This window comes from Marmota monax, unplaced genomic scaffold (genome assembly GCF_021218885.2).
Source record: "Marmota monax isolate L192 unplaced genomic scaffold, Marmota_monax_Labrador192_F-V1.1 WCK01_AAM20220418_F8-fsc00031, whole genome shotgun sequence".
Classification (NCBI taxonomy): domain Eukaryota; kingdom Metazoa; phylum Chordata; class Mammalia; order Rodentia; family Sciuridae; genus Marmota; species Marmota monax.
In genome coordinates, this window is record NW_026695197.1 from 5,115,826 (window position 1) to 5,138,494 (window position 22,669).

Genomic DNA, 22,669 nt, shown 5'->3' on the forward strand with positions numbered 1-22,669 from the left:
CCTGGGAACTGGAGAGGGAGGACAGGGGAAGCAACCTGAACATGAAGCGGGGCAGGCTGTGTGTGACTTTTGGAGTTTGGGGACCTCCATGGACAGAGCCTTTGCTAGTAAACTAGTTGAAATTTGGCCAATGACAGTCAAAGAGATCACAGAGCTGTTTTGAATGGACTGGGAAGCCTTTTAGGTTGACCCTGTTAGTTCTTAATAACTGTGATCCTTCTAGTAAATAATTATAAATGAGAACTGTAGTATCTTTAAGTTGCACGGGGCCATGATTTGTGCATGATGCTCCAGTGTAACATAGTTTGGTGTCATCTACCCTTGAAATAGGTCATTGTGAAGATTTGTGTAGACTTGGTTCTTGTGCCCATGTATGGTCCCTGGGGTCCACATGGGTGAGCTACTTACCACTTCCACTGCATGGAGTTGAGTCCCTGGATCAGTAAGGGAACCTGATTACTAGGGCTGATGGTCTAATGCCTGTGAAAATAATGAGCTATGTTTCATGTATTTCTATGCCCTTTGTTTGAGGCAAACCCCTTCCCAAAAGAATAAGTAGGGCAGAAGAGGAAAGAAAATGGGACTGAGGTCATGAAACTGAGATGGGCTGAATGGAAAGAGGAAAGGATTTACTTGAAATTAATTGGAAAAGGCAAAAGAAAGGAAACTGAGCTGAACTGGAAAACACATAGCACTGAGTGACTTTGGCTCCTATATGCTCATTTCAACATTTTAGCCATGAAGGTTTTTATCTTCTTTCTCATTTTTTAAAAAATATAAACAAGATTGATCAAAATATGAATCCCATGATGACGTTTGTGACCAGCATTCTGTTCTCTGCTACTGGTAGCATTCAGGCTCCATGTTTCCAAGGTCCTGGGAACTTAGGAAACATTTTAATAGCCTGGAGACATGACTTTAACCATGAAATATTAGCAATTTTTCACATAAAGGAAATTACATACATTTATTGACTTGTTTCTTTAGGTTTCATTTTTTTTTCTTTTTTGGTGTGTATGCCTTTGTGACATTTTTTCAAGAACAGCCCCCCTATATGTTGCAGAAATTGCCATTTTAAAAGTTCATAAAAAAAATTTGGACACCTGAGCTGTGTGATGGGAACATAACATTCACATAAAAGCCCCTTCCCCCTTAAAACTTTAAATAAAAATTGCATGATTTACCTATGTTTTCATTTTTTATATTTCCATATAATAATCTAGAAATTTTATGTTTATTTTTATTTTTTAGGCACTAGAAAAACATCCCAACTCACCAATGACAGCAAAGCAGATATTGGAAGTCATTCAGAAGGAAGGGTTAAAAGAAACAAGGTGAGTATTCACATTTAAAACATTTTCCTTTTTCATTGACTAATAATTGTCACTAGTTGTGTAAAATAGGCATACCTAGATTTTGACATTGTAGCTGATGGTGAATTAAGTACTACCTGCAGTTTTTTTTTTTTTCTGTGATTGCAGAATATTTGGATGACCTAAGATTTCCTTGGAACTGCCTGTTAATAAATTACATTAGATGGGTTCATATAGAATGTACTTTGTTAACAAAGAGAAGCACTGTGGGATTTAGCCCCTGACTGCAGTTATTCCTGTTTCTCTTTTTTTGTTAAGTGGAGATTGTGTTTCTAAAATTAAGCAGTGAAAGTGAAACTTTTACAGGCTTAGTAGATAGATCCAGGATATAAAGATGAGCTGACACTGATAAAATTCAAGTGCCAATAAGTGTGGCTGGGAATTTAGTCTTCCTATAGCGAAGAACTCTACTTGTAGTGTCCTTTATCATCTGTTGAGCCTTTAAAAAAATAACAGCTTTATTGAGATTGAATTCACAGACTACAAAATGTGCCCTTTTAAAATGTACATTTCAGTGGTTCATATTATATTCACAGAGTTTTGCAATATCACTGCTGTCTAACTTTAGAACATTTCATCACCCTAAAATGAAACTCTGTACCTGTTAGAAGCTGCTTCCCATTCCCCATTTCCCTTGCTTCTGGTATCCGCTACTCTTTACTGTCTGTATGGATTTGCTATTCTGGACATTTTATCTAAATAGAATTCATATAAATGTAGGTTTTCGAATTTTGACGCTTAACGTGTTTTCAGCATTGATCCATGTTTTAGCAAAATCAGAACATCATTCTTTTTTGTTGCCAAATAATATTACATTGTATGGATATACCACAATTTGTTTACTTCCAATGGTCTTTTGTTTTTATTTGTGTATTAATTTCATAGTTTGGGCCTTAACCAGCAGGGTAGGGCTGTGTATATATTGCTTAAAAACACACACACAAAAGGAGATTTGTTATAGAAGGGAATGACTATAATAATATCAAGTGTAGGCCATTGGCCACATTTATCAAGTACATTATTTTGCCTGAGTTGTCTGTCGCTGACTAGCAACATCATAGTGGCAGTGGTTGTAATTTGGTGAAATGTTTCGATCAATATGGAAATAGAACTGCTAAGAGAAATGAATATCTTCCTGAGCACCTATATAACTCTTGTAACTTTAAAGTGTGGGTAGCATCAATCTCTAGCTGTTTAAAACATATCTTTTGCAAGTTAGACCCATCAGGTATAGGACACTGATGTACAAATTTTCATCTCTGTTTTGGAGACTTTTATGCCTGTTCTGAAGAAACAGGCTGAGATGATGTGACCACACCCATGCTTGCAGTAGTAGCTCCCCCAGGCAGTGGTGGCAGTGATACAGTTAGTTGCTGTAGGAGCCTAATAGCTCTGTCGAAGTAGATGTTGTTCTCAACCTGGGGTCGGTGTGAAGAGGTAAGGAACAAAATGTGGAAAACTGGAAGTTAATTTTCTCCTGGCCACCTGTCAATACCCTGAAAATATTTATGACATTTAGCACCGAAAATGTATGTGCCATAGCCAAAAGAAAAGAGGGAGTAAATGTCTAAGGAGATACACTCCTGTCAAATGTGAGCTCTGTGCCAGAGGAATCTGCCAGCACAGACACGAGCTGCATCTCTTATAAGCAGATGTTTGAAATTTGTTCATTAAGATAGTCTTCTCCACAGGAGTGACTCTGCTGCTATTTATTGTTGCGAACTGTGAGATCTAAAATTCCTGTACTGGCTCTCGGCAGCATTTTAATTACACTTATTATCATAACAGCACTATTTCATGTTTTTCAAAATGCTGTTCCTCCCTGAATGGTATTTGAAAGGGTTTTAAGTATACATAGTTAGCAGAAACAAGCAAACACCAAACAAAACAGCTCCTTTTTTTTCTTCTACTTTTCTTTTAATTTTTTGTGGTACTGTGTATGGGTCAAACCCAGGGATGCTCTACCACTGAGCTACATTCCCAGTTCTATTTATTTTTTATTTCAAGACGGAGTCTTACTAAGTTGCCCAGGCTGACTTACGGTGCTCCTGCCTCAGCCACATAGCTGGGATTATAGGCATGCATGACCACACCTGGCAAAACAATTTCTTTAAAGATTAAAGAACATTAAAGTGGGAAACTCATAAACATAAACTCATGTTTCTGTAAATGTACTTCCCACCCACTGTGTGTATTATTATTATTGTGTCCTGTAAGGGGAAAAATGTCCCTTATTCCTAATATTGATGGACCAGTATTGTGTTATTTAAAGTAGTACCTACAAGCAGTTCCCAAGTTCAATAGGAAAGGAAAAAAAAAAAAGTAAGAGACCACTTTTCTTTTAAGTTCTCACCTTAAAATCAGTTCTGCATCAAGTATCCTCAGACTATGCATTTTGTGTTCTCATTTCTTGTCACTTTCCTTAACTCCTCCCTCCTGTCATTTGTGACCTGTTATAAGTGGCTCATGTGTCTCTGCTCACTCTTCCCTGGTTTTCTAGTTACAGTTTGCTTATTAAACTTACCTATAAAATAAACATATTTTGAGTGCATTTGGGACTGTCCTATGTAGTTGTAGGAAGCAGATGCTGACATTTATTTTGCCTACTTAATGTACTGTTTTGCTACTTTTTACGTTCTTAAATGTTTTCCAAATATTTAAGGTAGCTGAGTAAATGAAGTGTAACTGTATGTATTTTTCTTGAATAAAGTTTAGAAATTCCATCATCAGAAGGTCAAACATGGCTGATTAATGCTAGGTATTTATTTAATGATGTGCTTTTTCAAGAAATGCAGATTGGTGATATGCCTGATTAAATACAGAGAATTGATTGTGAAGTTACTGATGTGACCATAGCCCCTCTGGTTTCTGTGGATGTCAGATAATGGTGATAGTCTTCACCCAAATAGTCCACCACTGTATTGGGTATTTCTAGGAAAGAGAAGACAGGGTGTTTATCTATCATCATTCCAACCTGTAAGGCCGCTGGTGTCAAATGCTACCGGGGTCTTCATTCTCTTCGATAGACAGGTCTCTCTTGCTTTGACCTTCTGGGCTATAATTTTGTCCTTGTGTGTCTTTCTTTATGTCCTTTAGAGTAGGCCACCCTAGCACTCTTAGCACTCTGCAGATACTCAATAAATAGCTGATGAGCAAGTTATCTTTCTCATGATGTTAAATTGCTGGCATTTAGTGATGACTTTGGCCTGCTTTCAGAGTTAAAAGCTTCAAATCAAAAGGAAACTGAACTTTTGGGGAATCTCTTTTAATATATGCATGCTGATAGTCTCTAGTAGATTATCTGTGAACAAGTAAAGTCCTTGTTTTGTTGCTTATTTTCAAACACTGTAAGAGCCACTAGTTTAAATTTGTAACTTGGAATTTTAAAAAAAGAAAACTACGCTAGTAATTTTGCAAAGCTAATCTATATATAGATGAATATGTTCAGTATATATGATGTTACTTTGAGATGAAATTCTTGACATTTTATGCAAACTTTTCAAGTGACACTTTAAATCACATTTTTTAAAATTTAGATATGATAAAAAGAGGACAGTCTTTTATATCATATTCTGTGTATCATTTTCATGTTATTGATGAAATATGTAATGTATGATTAAATTCTACTAGGAAAAGCCAGAATGGAATAAATATTTTTCATGTGGGTTTGAAAAGATACCTGAATATAATAAATTGTTAGATGTGGTTTTAATGAAAAAGATTAATGGCATGGTCATAGCATGATTTTTTCTAGACCCAGTTCTCTTTTTAGTGAAAATATATTTGGTAAAGTTTACTTCATCTTTACATAAAGGGATAGAGGAATTTATCAGTATAATTTTATATTATAAAACATCTGATCCACCTATGCTTTTGCTTTACTGGTTATGAGATTTTCAGGCTTCTGTTCCTTTATGTGTATCGGTTGTCAGCAATTGATCAGTCACAGTTGTTTGGAATGCTTTTCAGATGATCAGAATCTTATAATCCATCAAGTAGCTGTGCTGCTTGGAGAGAGGAGATTACGTGCATATTGCAGTCTGCTGCTTTTGCCAATGGATATTTGATATTCTTGTGGACCCCTTAGCTAAACATTCCCACTTCCTCAGGGAGTTAGGCTGCTGTTGCAGAATATATTCTTGTCTGCAGTCAGGAACAATATTTATGTCGAAAAAGAAGAGTAACTTCAGTTAGCATGCTTTGGGTGATGGGGGTGGAGGGTTATCTCAGTGCTGCTTTTCTGTATTTGATTTACTTATTCAGAAGTTGTCATTTATTTATGAAGAGGAACTGAGGCATTTTTGATGCCTGGGGATGTTTTTCTCTGCTCTGTCTCATGTAATATTTAAAGAGATTGTTATGGTTTGGATGTGAGGAGTCCCCCAAAAGTTCATGTGTGAGACAATGCAAGGAAGTTTAGAAGAGAAATTATTGGGATATAAGAATCTTAACCCAATCAGTGAATAATCTCCTGATAGGGATTAACTGGGTGATAACTGTAGGCAGGTAGGGTGTGGCTGGAGGAGGTGGGTCCCTGAAGGCCTGCCTTTGGGGTTTATTTTGTCCTGGTGGGGCAGACTCTTTCTCTGTTTCCCTGGGCCATGTTGCCAGCCAGCTGCTTTCCTCCACCACACTCTTTAAGCATGATCTCCACTTAGATCCACAAGGAATGGAACCAGCTGTCTTTGGACTGAGACCTCTGAAATTGTGAGCCCCCAAGTAAACTTTTCCTCCCCTGTTTTAGTCAGTTTTTTCAGTGCTATGACCAAAAGACCTGACAAGAACAGAGATGTTTCCAAAGAAATGTGTGTTTAGTTATTGTCACATATCTAGGGGTTGCAGGTTGTGGAGTAAGGCTTACCTCATTTACTTAGTGTGAGCAAAAAATCAGTATGAGCTAGATTTTATGCACTAGGCATACTTAAATACCTGTTACTAATGTGGCATGAACTGTAATGTTAAGTGATAATAGATACACAGTTTCTAATGAGATGAGGATTATAAAACAAAGGAGGAAAATACACAAACTATAGAAAGCAATAAAAAAATCTGTAAGGTTCAAGATAGGCAATATTTATGAGGTACATTTTTGCAATATTACAGATGCCCTACCTACATAAAAATCTGTTAGAGTTCATCATCTGGTTACAGAGCAGTAGCCTGTAATCACATATCACAGTAGGGACATTGAAAAACTTATATATACAATCTTTATTGGACTTAGTGTTACCTAGAATATAGACATATTTTAGATTTTGCAGTGTGGAGAACATCCACTTGACCAACTCAAGATTTTGTAATTATTCTAGTATGAAGGTTTTTTTTTTTTAAGTTCCTGCTGATAATTCTTATAATAAATTTGTTTTTACCCGCCAGTTTAAGGATTTTTATGTTTTCTGTTTTGCTCTTTCTGTGATGATGTGCTGTAATTGGGATCTCCATTTGGTACTATGGTTTATTAAAGATGTTGCATTTTTTTTTTTAGGGGAATAAAACGTCAGAAATTCTATTTCCATGTATAGTGAAAAACAATGCAATCTTTTGGCATTGCTCCTGGTGAGATTTATGTTGCTAATTAGTGCTATAGGAGATGATTCCTTTTTTTTGCTGCTGAAATGTTTTGTCTAGAGATAAGAGAGAGACACAAATAATTTCTATTGCAAAATCAATTCTTATCTCCAGTCTCCATGTTGGCAGTCCTCCTTTCATACTGAAATGGTGGTCTAGTTTGTTTGTGTTGGGGCATTTTAGAATTATAGTGTTAGCACACAGTGTCATCCCTGCCATTTGTTAACATCTAATTCTCTCATTGTGTAAATGGTGTGCACAGTCAGCTACTGAGAGAGGGATGCATGAGACAATGGCGTTATTAAGCAGAAACATAGGGTAATTTGCATATATTTATGTGTGTGTCCATGTGTCTAAGCAAGCCTCTAGAGGTTGATAGCAAAATTTTACTTGTCATCACTGTAAGATTAGAAATCTCCATTAGAGTCATTCTTAACAGTCTTCTCCCAGCTCTTATGGCCAGTTGGTTCATGGATAGTGTCAGTTCTACTACTCAGGTACACATTTCTTTCTCTGTATCCTGCTTTTTGCCATTCTTCAAGCACTTATTATTTCTTACCTGTATTATTGCACTGTCTTCTTATCTGTTGACCATACTCCTAGTTTTCCCTTTTCAAATCTATTTTTTCACTCTCAAACAAATAACATCATTTATTGTAGCATTTCTTACTGATAATCTATAATATTCTAGAACCAGTATCACACTTGGTGAATTATGAACCAAAAACTACTATACATTGTATGTTTGTGGTTAATCAGATGAAATTAGGCATGGTATTTTTCCTATTTTTTGGTCTCTGTATAAATTATGATATTTCTGATAATATATGATATGAATGATGAATGCATGTGTTGTACTTTACATGTAGGTGAAATTTTGAATTTCTAATCTGATCATTTTTATATATATTTGACTTTTCCCAAAATAAATCTTTAAAAATATTTGTTGGCATTGTATGTTTTCTGTAAATAATTTTCAACTTAAATGTATAGTGAAAAACTATTTAATCTAGTATTGATTAAATACATAGTCATATATGAATATTACTAATTGTTTAAAAATAATTTTGTAATCTCATAAATTAAGTTTTTGTTAAACTTAAAATTACTTTTTTATATAGTGACAAAAGTAATTGAAATAATTCTTGAGGGGAGTACTGTTATATTTTACTGTGAAAGCAGTTCCTAAGTTAAAAGTAATTATGTGAAACATTATCCTACAAGATCAGGTTCCAGATCTTTAGTACAACCCTAATCAACTTGGACTTGGGCAGCTGTAAGAGCCTTCAAAGTCAAATATCTGACATTGCAGCCACAGTTGATGACTTGTCTTTCATTGTGAAATTTCCCCCATTATTTCTTTTTTTTAATATTTTAACATTTATTTATTTTTTAGTTATTGACAGACACAACATCCTTGTTTGTATGTGGTGCTGAGGATCGAACCCGGGCCGCACGCATGCCAGGCGAGCGCGCTACCGCTTGAGCCACATCCCCAGCCCCCCCCCCATTATTTCTTTAATGGTTTGAAAAATAGAAGTAGAGCCCACAAGGCATTTATGAATTGAGTTGTGTGTGTGTGTGTGTGTGTGTGTGTGTGTTTGTGTGTTTACTCCCATATACTTTTGATAGTTATCACATTTTTGATATAAGATTGAATTGCTGAGTGAGTGGGTCTAATATACTTTTCACACGCAGTGCTTCACAGTGATATAATAAGTTTGAAACAGGATTCTTCACATCAAAGTCATATTAATAGTGATTGTCTTAGTTTGTATATGCCACCATATCAAAATGTCATAGACTGGGTGGCTGAAATAATAGAAATCTATTTGCTTACAATTCTGGAGACCAGAAATCCCAGATCAGTCTGGCAGGGTCAATTTTTGATTAGGGGTCTCTTCCTTACTTGTAGCTGGCCTTCTTGCTTATGTCCTCATAAGGCCTTTCCTCAGTACAGTTTGCAGAGAAAGAGAGAGCTGTCTGTCACTTCTTATAAGAACACTAATCCTATCAGATCAGGACCCCTTTCTCATTTAAGGTTAGTTATTTCCTTAGAGGACTAAATATAACCACATTGAGGGCTCAGGGTTCAACACGTGAATCTTGGGGACGGTGAATGACATTCAGTCCATAACAGTGATTTCCAAATTTGGAACATTTTCTGAATTTCATGGCGTATCATAAGAATGTTTCTAGAACTGAGTGGTTATTTTGGAAGGTATTTATACTCGTGTGCTTAACATAGTACCCATACATACATCCATTTTGTGTACTGCTAATATGTGTTTTTCTATGTTATTCCTAACATACAAACCGATGGAATACTTGGCTTAAGAACTTTCATGTTCAAGTGTGTGTATGCTCACATAACATAAATTGATTTGGATTTTATTTGAAGCCTTTGGTAAAAATAGCTGTGGTGACTGCATATAGCCCTCAAGGCATCAATATCCACTAAGCTATGCAATTATAGCTATGAAATGGCCATTGCTTAATACATCTTTTTATTCTGTCAAGCTTTCTTTCTCCATTCTTCCAAATAATTGAGCAAAAAAGGTAATTTAAGTGATTTTAGCTTTACCAAGATCTAGGTATAATTTACTCCAGAAACACTGAGCACTCTATAAATATTTCAGTGCAGAAATAGAACCAGAAATGGATATAAAATTACACTGTGCATGAGTCTTTCTAAGTATCCTGTGCAGGTGAAAATCTTTGGGGAGGAGCAGGCTTGTAAAGCGGGGTGATTTTGTTTCATTCTTTCCTAAGTGGTGCTTTTCTCTTCATCTTTTCTTTCATTCCTTGTGCTCTTAATTGCCACACGCCTAAATGATTTTAGTTTTGCTTCATTGTTTTGAACTTGACAACATAATTCAAATGCAAAATAGTTGATATGCTGACATGGGGACTTCTTTTTATAGTTGATTTGTTTTCAAAAGGAATAAAAATTATGGTATTTTGTTGAGCCAGGTTTTCTAAAAGCTATAGTGCATAATTCCTAAGAATAAGTTGTACTTCTCTTAGGGGAAAAAAAAAGACTATTTATCTAATGCCTCCTCACATACCCAAGCAAAATTAAATTGCTAATTGTTGGCTGGAGCTCTGTCTGAAATTCAGGTGATTATTTTGTTAACCTTTTTTTTTTTTTTAAAGTCAAGACCTGTGCTAGGTGTAGTGTAAAGATTTTTGTATTTGGTCTCTTCAGTCTGTTGGTTATCATCTTTTGGGCTATTCTCAGTATGCAAGCATGTATGCCCAGGATGCATAGGAGTCACATTAGAGGGACATAAGAGAAATTAGAGGGCATCAAGGAAGTTAAAGTTGTAGAGAGAGACTATCGTTGCACAAAGTTGGCCAGTTAAGGGCCTACTCAGTGTTTACTTATAAGATCCTAGGGGCTTTGTGGAAGTTATGAGGCAAATGTTTATTCTGTTAGCATTTCTAAGTCCATGATGGGGTTAATAGATGAACAAAATGTGGTCTCTGCTTTGGGGTTTAACAGTGTGGTTCCAGATCAGTCTTTGTGTTATTTAATTCAATCTTCTAATCTCTGTGAAGCATGTCTTAAACCTAGAGCATAATGTTTAACTTTTATACTTGGGAATGTCTAAACTCTTTAATTTTTTTTAACAAATATCTGGTATTCCAACATGACAGTAAGGGTTGTCTTTCTAGCACAAATCTAAAATCATTAAGGTAAGAAACTGATACCTTTATCCATTAATTTTCTTAGCAGAGTGCTGAGACATTGTGTTTTATGTAGCATGTCAGGCAAATTAATGAGTAGGGACTTGATGATAAAAAGAATACTGATGTTTATTGATCCTTTATATTAGGCTAAGGACTTTGTGTGAATTATCTTTGTAAAATAAGCACTGAGGTGAGTAGATACTCTGCTATACCCCATGTTACAGAGAAAGAAATGGAGGCAGGTGAGGTTAAGTACCTTGAGATAATTTTTCCAGTGGCTAGTGATAAAACAGGATTTCAACTTTACAAAGTTAAAAGCTGTAAGATTCTATTAATAAATACTCCCCCCATCTTCTTCAGTGGCTTTTCTGGTTCATTGTTGATGTTTTGTATATATTACTCACCAAGATGTGTTGAAATGCTTTCAGTTTATAGTCTATTTGTAATTAGGGTGGATGGGTTAAAAAAGCCTTCTCATAACCCCCTGAGATTTGTGGGGTGCCACGTCTTTGACAGACATTGATGACTATGCTTGCCTAATATGAGGAGGTGATTTTGAGTAAAGAATCAGGGTTATGGGCAGCAGCAAGACATCGTTCAAATGCAACTTTTTACTGTTTGTTTGTTTTTTTTTAACAAGATAACACTGTGAGAATGTGACTTGTACTGTGAATAAAGGGAGAACTAAGGACTTCATAGGAATATTACTGTTTTATTGTTGATCTTGGACTTAGAAATTAAAATCATTCTTTCTGAACTGGCTAACTTGATCAATCAAAGCATGATTACTAACAAAATGTAGATAATCCAAAAGACAATTTTAGAGAGTAGTAGTCTGTCCATTTGTGGAAACAACTGAATGAAAATAGATGGTATTGTTTAAACCATGGTTGGGTGGAGGTACCGGAACACTGGGTTATTAATCCCATTTTTCTTTTAAGAGAGGAGACTAGGAAAAGACACTAGAAGGCCGAGAGGCATAAGTGAATATAGTTTCAGAAGCACCACCAGTGCTTCCTTTAGGAAATTTTGTTAAGCAGAAAATGACCAGAGACAATTTACTGTTATTTGTAATTTGTATCATGACCACTTATCCATCAGCCTTCCTGTACTCCTGCTGGGAGTCACAAGATCATTTCTCTTTCCTTTTAATTTTTACTTTTACAATAGACATGCAAAATTGCCAGGCCATGGTTCTCCTGAATCCATGACTTAATTCTTTCCTAACATGTCTGCATGAAGTACAATGATTTATATAACAAATTATTCAACTTGTTGTTTATTTTGTGTTCTTTGAAGAAGACCTGCTATTGCTAGAAAATGGCATTGCTGCAGATTTCTAGGAATAGGCTTTTGCTAGTGGGATAGTTGAAAGAATGCCTCCAATCTTAAGTTGCTAAGTGTTGGGGTTGCTGGCAAAGTTCACTTAGGAATCCCCCACATGTTCACTCCAAGAAGGGAAGTGCATATCTAGGAACAGAAATTCTCTTAGGCATTACCAAACCAGTTTCTACTGGATTACTTTAAAAATTTTAATTTTATTTATTTATTTATTTTGCAGTACTGGGCATCAAAACCAAGGGCCTCATGCATGCTAGGCAAATGTTAGAACACTGAGCCATATCTCCAGCCCCCCACCCTCTTAAAAAAATTCCAATTTCAATATTGAGAATTCTAACTAGATTTTTAAGATGATCACTTAATGCTTATTTTTACAAATCATTCGTCTGTCATGTTACCAAAAAAAAAAAAAGTTACAAATTTTAGTTTTTATACTTTCGTAAATTGCTTTGTATAATAAGGCACAGTGGTAGACTAATGTGAACCTACAGTCTTCTTTGAAGAAAGGGATGAGTACTTATGAAATAAACTCAAAGGCATTTTGAGAAATTAGGATAATTATCTAAAATTTAAAATCCAGTCTTCCCTTTACTCAACTTTACCTAGTTTCCCAAAACTTCTAGTCTTTATTTAAAAGTGTGGCTCCGTGAAAACAAAGTGGACGGGTAGTGAGAGCCCTCAATATCAGGAGGGGTTAAGTGCTTTGGTAAAGAGAAGGTCAGGACTAGTTTTACTGTTGTCATTTGTCAACCTTAAACTATACTTGTGAGAACTGTTGTGAAGCACAAAGTCCCTTCTAGAAGCAGATCCTTCAGACAGCTCCTACTACATTAGGATGCAAGCTAAGATGTGATGAAGTTTAATTTGGAATTATACCATTGTGTTTCTGGGGAGGTCTTCACAAATCATGTAGTTTTAGATTCTTATTTTACAGATAGTAAACTAAGACTTTGAAAATGTAAGTCACTTGTGCACAATAGTAGAGTTAGTGAATATTTGAGCCATCTTTCAACTTAGAAGAGGGTGATTGTTTTGGAGTTTGAGTAGGATATACAAAAGCCTAGTAGTGAGTGAAGGCTAGACTGTATAAAGAAAACAGGTGTGTTCTAAGGTACTATTAGAAGGATCATGCCTTCCCGTTGTTTTTACTGAAGTGTTGAGTTAAAGATGACTGTGATCCAGTCATCTTCTATTACCTGATTCCATTTGCCTCTAGTGGCACTCTTGGCATAAGGGTAAAAGAAAGATTGTACTGTAGATTATAATAGTGATCTAAAGTTCTTGGTTCTGGTCTCATTGGCTCCTTGGTGCCCCAAAGGAGTACCCAGGAGAATAGACTTCCCTTGCTGGGGGCTGATTGAAGAGCCAGTGAGAGCCAGGCTCAGTGAACCAATGAAAATGGAACAGATAATTTTATTGACTATTCCTATTCTAGTTGTTCTTTCTAATGTACATGAGAAGACGACCAGTAAAACAAGGGCCAATAGATTTGCCTGCAGATAGTTTGAGTAAAAAGATTCATCCAGCATCCATGATTCTCTGGATTTCAGTTTTTCCAAGTGGACTTGCAGACCACTGTGCTTTTATGTATTAATATTCTTAAATGTTATTCTATTTTATGCTTACTTATTATATTTTTCCTTCTGTTCTCTATATATAAACACAGGTGGATAGCAGTTAAATGTACAAATATAAAAATAATTAAATATATAAATATAATCAATGAAATTGAAGTGTCTGAAAAGTCCAATGGGTAAATGAAAACATAGACCAATGTGAACCTACAGCAAAAATCAAGTTTTGATTCATTGATTCCTACTTTTCTGATATTAATAATTTATTTGACTTAATGAATGGGTTTTTAGGTATCAACATAGCATGGAATATGTGTAATGATTTTTTAATGGATTAAATGAGGTTAAATTCATTACAGTTTGTGGCTATCAAATATCTTGTAATTAATTATATGTTGTATTATTCCTCACATATAAAATAATATTGATCCCTGAACTTTCTAATGTTTATGGCTGTTCTATAGATTAAAATTTAAAAATACACTTAAAAATTCTTACAACTGCATGTTGCACATTTTATTTTAGCCCTTGCAAATAAATTAAATATTTTCAGATTATTTTTCTTAGATGTTTTGAGAATTACTTTTGATTGCTATTTACTTTATACAGTAACCTATTATACAAGCTTATGTATAAGTTTGCTTAGGTATGATGGATTTCCCACATAAGTGGCTTAATCAAATAGGTGTTTGAAGAGTAGTCCCAGGAGTGATGGGATTAGCTTTGCTCTACCAAGATGTCCGGGAACCAGATCCTTGCAGCTTGTTGCGTTCCTATCTTTGTGATTTTCTTCTCATCTCATTGATCTGAGAGAGCTTGTAGTTGGAAGAAGGAGCACATGTAATCCCTTTGTAGATTTGTTCTGGATGTTAAGGGCATCATTTCTTTCCTTATGTCCTACTGGCCTTACCTATACTTGTACTAAGCTCAAAGAGAAGCTGAGGAGTGGGGTGGTGGTGGTTGGGGGTGGGCAGGGGGCGGGTGTACTATGGTTATTGCAAAAGTGGCATGTTCCCGGTTAAACAGTGGGCAGGACTTAAGTGCAGGGAAGAGTCCTTATTGGGGATGAAATAACAGCCCCTCCCATTCCTATTTTTTCATTTAATCTCATGCTTGGACTTGATTTGTGTTAAATATGTATTTTTACATTGAAAAAAATTCTATATGTAAACATTTCATGTATTTTTTAGGTCTGTCACTGCCAGCCTATAAGGACCCTCACTGTTTCTTGCTTTCCATCCCCATCTTCAAGGCTCAAATGTGAAGTCCACTTTCTCAGTGTAGAATTCTTTTAACTCCTTCAGCTTCAGTTCATCATCTTATCCTTGTTTTTCCATTATAACATAATGTGTGTGTGTTCCTTTGCTGTAGTATCTAATAAACTCTCTCAAATTTTCTCTTGTTGTAATAGGACTACAATTTCCTTAATGGTAAAGTTCATGTCTCATTGATCCTTTTCTTCCCTATGGTGCCCTTCACATAATAGGCTCATGATGTTTTCTGATTGAGTGAATGGAAATTTGAATTCCAGATTTATTTCTGCTTCTAACGTAATGTGTTATCCTGGATAAATCAGTCAGTCAGTCGTCAGTCTGTCTGTCATTTCTTTCTCATCTTTCCAGTAAAATAGAAGAAACTTAACTTTATTTGCATTATAAGGCTGTAATAAAGATAAAAATAATGTGGAAAAATTTGAAAATGTGCTGCCAATTGTAAGATACTTGGTTTATGAGATTTCATGTTGGCCATTTTGTTAGCAATTTGGAGGCAGTTAATCAAGATGGGATGAAGTCCAATTTATATTATTCCTAAGCTATTTACAGTAGTATTTTGGCACACTGGTGCCAAATGTTTCACATTTCAATAAGAAATGTATAGTATCCTTGACCAGTTAAGTTCTATCTAAAATTTCATCCAAGATTAGAAAAGGGATTCTAGTTAGTTTCTTAATTCAGACTCCATGACAAGATTTTAAATTACTGTGAGTTGGTGGAGCAAAGCCTAGTTGTTATTAGTAATGAAATGTGCCAGGGATGAACGTTGGGAGTGTGGGATTAGGGATTTTCCTGAGATATAGAACACCAGGAATTAAATTATTATTATTATTATTTTTGTGTGTGTGTGAAATAAGATGCTTTCCTAGGTCTTATTTGCAATCTAGAGAGTGTATTTCCTTAGGTAACTCCCATTGTTCAGCCACCCGAGCCTTCTGAATCTACAATCTTGATTTAGAATTTCCTCTGCTCCCCTACCTTCTAAATTCATATGTGTTAACATATAGTATCCTGACAGTACTCCTAATTATCTAATTGGCGTGGTTTTATTTTTTATTTTGAGGGGGAGGAAGACGCGTCATAATGTCCTGTGTATTTACATATCACCTAAATTTTGTTTGAAATTCAATTATGAAATTTTAAATACACAAAATGAAATTTTGGAGAATAGACTTTAATGAACAATCTCACTTTGCTTTTTCTTAGGAGCTCTAAATTTGTATATGTTGTAAATAATTAATTTCTTGGAAAATCTGTGTCATTATTTGTGTACTTCAGTCACTGAGATTCTCACAGCTTTTATATATTTGAATGTTTATAATATGTGAGGAGTTTTCTGTTATAATGAAATAGTTTCCTGCCTGTTAAACTAAATATAGCTTAGTGTATATTTTAGTTGCAAGTATTGAACTGATTTCCAAGATTCTTGTAAATTGCATAGATCCTAATGACTTAGCTTCTGTGGGTTATTACTGTCACTGTCATTCGAATGCCTGTTATCATTTAAGATACAGATTGTCACTTTCCTGATGAAACTTTCCCCATAGCATCCAAGCAGAATAAATTTTCTTTTGTATTCCATGGGAATTTTTTTACTGTATCATTATTATAATTGTTTTGTTTATATCTCTCTCTTCCAACTGAATTATGAATTCCTCAATGGTGAGTGACATACCTTATATTTGCACATCCTGTGCGTTTCCTAGTTCATAGTAGGCATCAGAGCAAATGTTTATTGACCAAACCTTTATTACTTACAGATAATCCTTAGCCTTATCTGCATAGGGATGGTTTGAAAGACTGATAAACTTATTGTTCTATGGTCAGAAACCAGATAATGCTGCAGGGTTCAATTTGAGAACTTAACATTTAGGAGGAAAACCACTATTTTGCAAGCACCAAGCAGTCTGTGAGCTTGAACTAAACAACCAAGTATACTGTCCCTTCAATTTTTATATCCCTATAAATTTTTAAATAATGTTTTCTGAGTCTTACCTAGGTGAATGATCCTTAATGAGGGACATGTCAGTTTTATGAGATGTAGTGAGGTAGTGGGGACTGTGCAGAAAAACATAATAAGTATTACAGGTCCAAATCTGTCTGAAAGATTTCTGGATATTTGATGTCCACAGAACTTAACGGAGTTGGGAGTGAATGTATGTAGGCAGGCTAGCAGATGGACATTTCTAAGCTCTTTTAATATAAACTGAATGTAACAGACAAGGATGGAGTGAGTCTGGCCAGGAGAGCAAGTGAAATGGAGATAAGACAGAATTCGACTAACTTTTAAATGGAATTACATGTGACAAGCACTTTCATAGGTAGCTGTTTGCTTGATACACAATAATTTAGGGTAAGTACATAGAAAATAATGTTGCAGTGATGTAACTCATTTAAAACATATTCTGGAAATAGAAACTTGGTAAAATTTTGTGGTGGGATTGAAAGTTGTAGTTGTCTATATTTTCATTTAGGTAAAAGGGGCAAGCTGAAAGGAATAGTCTTCAGTCTTTTAATAAAGGGCTCAAGACAATAAAAATGGTGACTCTTTGGTTAAACTTTGTATACTCTATCACCTTCTTTCTAAAAAGTCTATTCATTAAGAGGAGAGAAGGAAATTTTTTTTTTAAAGTTGTCTTGAATTCTTTTTTTTTTTAAGGTATAATAGATCTTGGGGCTCGATTGATCACTTTTCTGTTTTTCCTCCCAGTTGAAGTTGTGGTTCACTCTAAGGTTCCTAGCCCTCCCTGTCTCTGCGATGAGTAAGCGCAATAGAGCTCTTTGATCAGCACAGAGTCTGATAATGCTATTAAGGTGGTGGTAGTTAGGATTATGAAAGCAATATCTACCCAGTGGGATTCAGGAGTTGAGGCACAATTGGTAATAAAAAATTGAGCTTCAAGAATTAATCTGTCACTGTTATTCTATCCCCTGACAATGCCAAGGCTTTTAAAACAATCAGAATAATTTGATCCTGTCCACCAAGTTTAGAAAATTAGCCTTGGAAACCAATATTGTGTTTTCTCTCTTCCCTTCAGGACAAAGTATGTTCCATTTGGGATCGCCTCAACCACCTTACCAGGCAGCACCAGGTCTTCATATGCTTTAAGTTTACCTTCTACTATGGAAAGGATCTTTCCTTGAATGGTCATATTTTCACCTTGCAAAGGTGATGCATAGAGGATGGGATTAGCAGTTGTAAATAAATATTACAAAGTAGAAGAGTGGTTTGTGGGAGTTTTACTATATATACACATATATAATATTTTCCAGTCTGGTTTCAGACCCCGGCATGGCTTGGAGACAGCGTTGGTGTGTATGAAGGATCTTCCTCGAATGAAGGATTTGGGACAACTTTCCATGATGATTATATTAGAGCCTCAGCTGCTTTCGTGTTGGTCATGAGGTGATGCTGAACCGAATGCTTGAACTAGCAGGAGTGGCTGGGATTGCATTGGAGTGGTTCCGTTCATTCCTTCCGGGTAGGTACCAGCTAGTGATGTGGGTGAAATGGACATTGAGGGTCTTCCCATATGGAACCCCGTAGTGGTCACTCATTCCCAGTTCATGTTTAGTGGACATGAGAGGACAACTTAAAGACCAGGCAGTGTGATCTGAATGACTGGGTAGAAGGTTATGAGAGTGATTCCCAGAATGATGTCGCTCATATACTTTCCGTTTGTCAGTGTGGCAGTGCCGTCTGGAATGGAAATTGAGAAAGGGTAACATGTAGGAAAGTGAAAATATGTGGGGCTCTCTGGTGTGCTTTCTAATTTCTCTGTTAGAATTACAGTTCGTGTAAACTGTAGCCATATTTTTAAGCACAAATTTATCTCATCATAAAAACCCTATTACAATTTGAGTAATGTTTTATTTTTCTTTCTGGCGTGTGTCCAGAACTTTCTTCCCTGTGAACATTGACTGCATCTCCATACTTTTTCTTGCTGAAGTTGTAGTCTACTTGTTCACACTTTTGCTTGGGGCTCTTTGAAGCAAAGTAGCCTGATGACATTAATCAATATGCTGGAGGCTGATGGCTGATTTTTTTCCCAGTGATTTTGTTTTTTTCTTCATTGAAATCACTTCATTATTCTGACTCTGTTTTACTGAGAATCAAATTGGGCTGTACTTTTAAGGAATTCTGCAACATAATTTTCCTTAAGCTGCTCAGGCATTTTAAGTTTTTACAAGCAATATGGTAGATTTTCTTCAATTTTGGACAGGTTTTCTTAGAAATTTGGTGCCTCTTTTGGTTGTTATTTATTTATGCAATGCAGTTTTAGTTATTTTCCTTCGGAAGAATGAAAATTGTTTTGAGCACTGCAGATAGAGGAATTTTATTAGGCCTGTGGGTAGAATACAGGTAAAGAACTGAAAAGAAGAAACACAGATGTGTGTGTCTGTAAATATCATTAGAATTGTCTGTTGAATGTCATTTTGGCAAAAGGGCAAGAAACTAACATTTATGCAGTAAGTGATCAGTGTCAGGCATTGAGCCAAGCATTTTCTATTTTTTAGCTAATTTAATCCTCACAGTAACATTGAGAAGTGGGTGCTGTTTCTTCATTTTACACATGAGGAAATTGATGCTGAGAGAAGTTGGGTATATTGCCTAACTTCACAGTTAGAAGTGGAAGATCTGGTATTTGAGCCTAGGTTGGCTGATTCTAAATTCAATCTTTTCGTCACAGTGGGCTATAAGCAAATGTTAAACTTTAAGTGGGGTCTCCAGAGAAAAGAACAAAAAGACGAAAAAGAAAAAAAAGAAAAACATGCCTTTTAGGAGCCATGAAAAAACCAAGGAGGAAATGGGAGACATAGGAATGTACTAGCTTAATGTTTATTTTGAAAACTTTCAGAGTTTTCTAACAACCCAGTTTGACAAGCCAAGTGACAAAAGAATAATTTTAGGGTCAGCAAATGTTTACCATTTAAGAGATGAATAGGTTTAGAGTTTGGATTTTATATCTTTGTTCTGACATTTGTTCACTATTGGTGCTGAAAATGAAGTAATGATACCCTGTATTGGATCCTAGGAAACTACTTTTAAAGATAAATGCATGAAGTACTTAGGTAGTAATTATTTGAGAAAAAACAACGTTTGAAGGCAAATACCAGGTGTTTACTGTGAATAAAAGCTTTTAAAAAATGTGCAGAATTTTTCTGTGTGGAACCTCTGCTATGCTGTTCTCACATGTGAACGTGATAGATGTGGCCGATAGTGTGCTGAATTTTTGGGGTTCTGCCTAAAGAGTAATTTGTATGTATTTTAGTAAATGGTTGTCTTTATCTTTGAATTGGATTCAAAGTTGGGTTTCGAATTGTTAGTCTTCCTTTTTATATTGATGGGTAGCTATCTCTTACCACCACAATAAATTTATTTTAGGGATAGCCCAAAAGAGTGTTGTTTCTGGGCTTACAGACTGGCATCTGGAAATAGGAAGGTGCTATATAATATATTAAAGTTGTTACTGTTATCCTAGCACAATGTTGTTATTAATTACTTCATTGGTACCTTAGAAAACAAACCCCTTGCAATAAAGAGAGGTAAAACTCTTTGACTGTAGTGGTGTTCAATTTCATTGCTATCTTAGCAACTCATAAAGCAGCATTCATATCTGAGTTCAGTGCCTTAGGATTTCTCAGTTTGGCTCCAATGAAATATTGATTTCATGGAATTGGGTGGCAGGTGCATCAAGGAAATATTTCCTGAAAGCTTTATGCAAGTGGCAGTATAAAAATTCAGGAATATTGATTCCAGTTAACTGAATGGATTGGAGTTATGTTTATTTAAATAAGATGTTTGACAAATTGCTAGAAACCATGATAGCCCATGTTGTGTTTTTAAAACAATTAAGACATGAAGACAGAAAAAATGTTTCTCCTGTAGTTAGGTAAACATAGATGATTTTCTGTAATTTTAACAACTGGTTAGTTGGTTGAGTAAGACCACGAGTTTGAAGTAGTTTTTCTTGAACTGTTACCTTAGCTCACCAGTTTTTTTCCTTGCTACCCCAATTTTGTTTATCTATTGTTCTCCCTCTTCCTTACTGTGGTTGTTCTCTGGGGAGTCTGTGTATGCCTGTTTGGAACATTGATATTGCTGTCAAATAATGTACAAGAAATCTTGTTTTATCTAAACATGTATTTCTCCTCATGGGTCATCAAATGCACAGTTTTCCTGAGGAAGATATTTATTACTGTAAAACAGAAATAATATATACATAACCTATTAGTAGCATTACTTTTGTAATTTATTAATATGTATGTATATGTGATTATATAATTTTCAAAACTGGTAGCCTGAAACGTTAGTATTTGTTGGCTTTAAACATTTACATTGATTGTATCCATCCTGAACTTTATATGTTATTTTTTTTCTTTTACTGTATGAAAGAGTATTACTGTGGGTTACAGTAAACATAAGCATTTCGGCAACCCCCTGCTTCCTATTTATATCTCTCATGAATCATATTTCCCTGAGGGTGAAATTAAAGCAAGAAATAGGTGTATTGCCTTTCTTTTAGACCTCCTTCTGATTCTCAAGATATATTTTTAAGTGTTGCATGCTAAGTTTGGGAAAAGGAAGGATGCTTCTTCAAATCATTGGTTTTTGTATTTATACTTCTTTCCAAAGCACATTATTACCATAAGAAGTATTATCTTGAAATTAGGCCTTTGGTAAAATAAAGTTTGTTTTTACATTATAATTCTATCAAAAATTTACAGATACTGTTTATATCATTAAAAATAACTATGGTGTTTGAATTTTTACAAAACACATTTTATAGCAGAAAGTTATCTTTTTCCTAAAAGGTTATTTTTATTAAATATCTTTTTATGTTAACACTTCTAATCAAGTAGAAGGCATTATGAACAAAGTAAGAACATATGTGGACAAAGAAAGAGAAGGGAGAGAGGAGAGAAGAAAACTAAATCAAATTGGCATTTGTCTTGTGGTGTGAATGCCAATCTTAGCAGTAGTGGTCTGTGTAGTTATTTTTAGGCATTTCCTTTATCAAACATTTAAAGGTAAAATTTTTCCCATAGCCAGCAAAATTCTGAGCTGAATTCTTTTGACATTCTGCTGATCAAGGAATTTCAGAGTAGTAGTGCCAGAGTCTTTTGCAGAGAAGGAGTGGGAGGATGCATTTGAACTGAAGTAATGGACAAGGGAACTATATACCCTTTCTTTCTGAGCCATAGAAAGCCATTACAAATGATAAATTTTTATTGAACCTGTAATGTGGTAGTTGTGTTTTATGTTGAAGAAGATACAAGCCTGATAGAAAATTCAAATATGAAACATTCATACCATTGGGAAAAAATTAGAAAAAAATTCAAATCTAACATTTAAATTCATCACTGATAGAGAAATAGCTTTTCACAGAAGCTATAAAACAAAGCATGAGGGAAAAGGTGGATGTAATTGGCTTGTAATATGCCTGCATGTAAAAATGACAATAAACCCATGAAGAAAATATTTTAGTGCACATGTTAGAAGGGTTATATAAAGAAATTATTGTAACAATAAGAAAAGATAATAACTGTCAAGCATCATGGTGGAAGGATGTGAACAGAGGACCTCCAGTGGATAAGATTAATGAATAATAAACAAATAGGTGGATAAATATCTGTTCTTACTAATAATCATCAAAGTGCAAGTTAAAGCAACCCTTTGAGGTTGTTTTTGGGCACACCGAATACATTAATAAGTCCATGCTTTTGTCCTGACTCCAAATGGTGCTTCTTGCTTATATGAAAATTCAGTTGATATTACTCACCAAAGGTTATTAAATAACCTCCATCTCATGAATTAATAATGCCACTTCTGCAAACCATCTTA

At 35.2% G+C, this 22,669-nt stretch overlaps 1 protein-coding gene across 1 annotated transcript in view; it reads left to right on the forward strand.

The window, feature by feature from the left end:
• Positions 1-22,669, forward strand: part of Asxl3 (ASXL transcriptional regulator 3) — a 179,784-nt gene that overhangs the window by 31,394 nt on the left and 125,721 nt on the right. Inside the window, exon 2 of the mRNA XM_046428402.2 lies at positions 1,252-1,334. Coding sequence (XP_046284358.1) covers positions 1,252-1,334 — 83 coding nt within the window. The remainder of the gene's footprint in view (positions 1-1,251; positions 1,335-22,669) is intronic.